The sequence below is a fragment of the Arachis stenosperma genome, chromosome 1 (genome assembly GCF_014773155.1).
Source record: "Arachis stenosperma cultivar V10309 chromosome 1, arast.V10309.gnm1.PFL2, whole genome shotgun sequence".
Lineage (NCBI taxonomy): Eukaryota > Viridiplantae > Streptophyta > Magnoliopsida > Fabales > Fabaceae > Arachis > Arachis stenosperma.
The window spans coordinates 128,247,686-128,249,817 of NC_080377.1; the positions used below are offsets into that span (position 1 = coordinate 128,247,686).

Below are 2,132 nucleotides of genomic sequence, written 5' to 3' on the forward strand. Positions count from 1 at the left end.
GTCAGATCTTTCAATTGGAGTATTATACATCATGTGCAATGGTATAAAGATGATGATCTACAACTTCAATACATAATGACATGAAGCCTTTAAAACCCATTATGTTAACAGACAAGATAGCTTATTTTAAGCTTCATAGCTTGCTGAACAATTTATGTGTATTAGAACAAAGCAGTGGCCATTCATCATGATCAAATAAACTACAAGTGTTAAGATTTATTTAGGTTCAAGGGATTAGGAATTTCAAAACCTATCCAGCAAATTTTCTTAAAGGAAAGCAATTAAACTTGACCAACAAGTTGCAATTCAAAAGAACTTCCAAAGCCTAACATAACATTCTAGTTTATTTTCACCTTCTTCATTCTAACACAACTTAACATTTATGCTGCACACTAGTATATAAGAAGAAAAACAGATCTTATCAATTATCTATTGTGGTGGATGCATGATTTGTCATGGAAGTCACCAAATCATCGGTGTATATTGTCATGCCCTTCTCCTTCCTACTCTTACAGAATTGCCGAAGATTGAGTTATAACATGACTGCAATCTTAAGCATTCGTTTCACTAATAAAAGGTTGCTATTTTCTGGTATTCAGGCTGACTTACTACAACATATTAGCCTTCATACGATATTGAAATTAGTAGGGAATTTTGGTAACTAAGTCACAAAAATAAATACCACAAAACATATACGTATCTATGGGTAAAACAAAAACACGTAACTAGAAACATAAACAAATTCCAACCATGTTGCCCAAATCAGATGAACGTCTTCGACAATTTTTGCTTTTAAAGCTTCAAACATTTGTGTCTCTACATTCCAGTAGCAATTTTCAGCAAAGAAGAAAATTATTCTTAAGTTTCTGAACCTAATCGAGGTGCTTCGGGTTCTGGTTTGCCGCTAATCAGTAGACGTTCTTGATGAAGCATCCATGTCTCTTGCAGCTGCTTCTCTACCCTTTTTCCTCAACTCTGCTTCTCTACTTTTCTTGTTCAGCAGCTTCTCCAGTTTTGCTATTCTTTCCTCTACATGGTCTATCAAGTTATCCATTCCCAAGTATTTTCCAACATCACTCTGCTTCCCGTCACCCGATCCCCTTGTAGCCTCCCCCGCTCTGACCCTAACAATGTGGTCATCAACCCAGAGAAAGAACTTGCAATGTGCTTCTGTCACCTACAACGAATAGAACACAATTAATGTAAGGGGTTACAAAATACTCCAATTCAATGTAATCCATGTACGTCACTGTAATTAATCCCTAAATTCTACATCTATAAAATCCTTTCAAATTTTAGCATCCATTTTTAATATCAGAACAGGTACCATGTCAATTCTTCTCACAATCATGATTTTTAATCTAGGTAGATCTATTTTGAATAAATCAACTTTTTCCCAATTCTCGGTCATTCATCAAAATTAACCAGCACCAATATCAAATCATATACAAAATCAACCCAATTTAACATCACATCCATAACAAAATCAAATTATTTTCATAACCAATAGGCATGCAATTCCCAACAATTCAAAATCACAACCACAACAACTTGAGCAAGGTGGAGAATAACCAAAATATAGAGTATAAAGCTCCATTCCAGAAAATTCAAATTTTAATCAAATTTTAGCATAATCTTAGTTCTCATACATAAAGAATTGCGTGGTTACCTTTAATAATGGGCATCCAAAAAATAACCTATTTGGGTTGGTGTCTGTCTTCGACATGTAACTGATGGCATATTTTTCGCAGAAGCATTTTGGGGCCACACCATCTATTACATCCTGAGGTTGCAGCGAACTTGAGGTTGCATTTCCAGCTCTTAGTTCCCGTTGTCCGCCGGCTCCCCCTATTCCTCGTCTCGTGTTTGAGGAGCATGCATCGCTGGCCATCGATCTGATTAACATTTAACACCACCATGGACAACTATCATCATCTATTGCATTCGAAATTGAATCAATCTTCTTCGATGAATGGTGATTACAGAAAGTGATTAACAGAACAAATCACGCAAATTGGCTAAAAAAACAAAAAAAAACGAACAAATGACCTAGATGAAGAAGTAGTAGGGCTTACAAGGGTTTTCCGAGAGCGTTCTGCACGTGGGTCACCGGAACCTTGCTAGCAAGGGGA

At 36.3% G+C, this 2,132-nt stretch overlaps 1 protein-coding gene across 1 annotated transcript; it reads right to left on the reverse strand.

The window, feature by feature from the left end:
- Positions 1-904: 904 nt before the first annotated feature.
- Positions 905-1,783, reverse strand: LOC130934564 (uncharacterized). The gene is made up of 2 exons (XM_057864126.1): positions 1,670-1,783; positions 905-1,177 (listed from the first exon to the last, which is right to left on the reverse strand). The coding sequence occupies exons 1-2, from the start codon at positions 1,724-1,726 to the stop codon at positions 905-907; spliced, it is 330 nt and encodes a 109-aa protein (XP_057720109.1). The 5' UTR covers positions 1,727-1,783.
- Between the last annotated feature and the right edge of the window lie 349 nt (positions 1,784-2,132).

Coding starts and splice junctions, on each gene's coding strand:
- LOC130934564 (XM_057864126.1), bottom strand. CDS start 1,726: ATGTCGAAGACAGACACCAACCCAAATAGGTTATTTTTTGGATGCCCA. Junction 1,178..1,669: donor TTGGATGCCCATTATTAAAG/GTAACCACGCAA, acceptor TATTCGTTGTAG/GTGACAGAAGCACATTGCAA.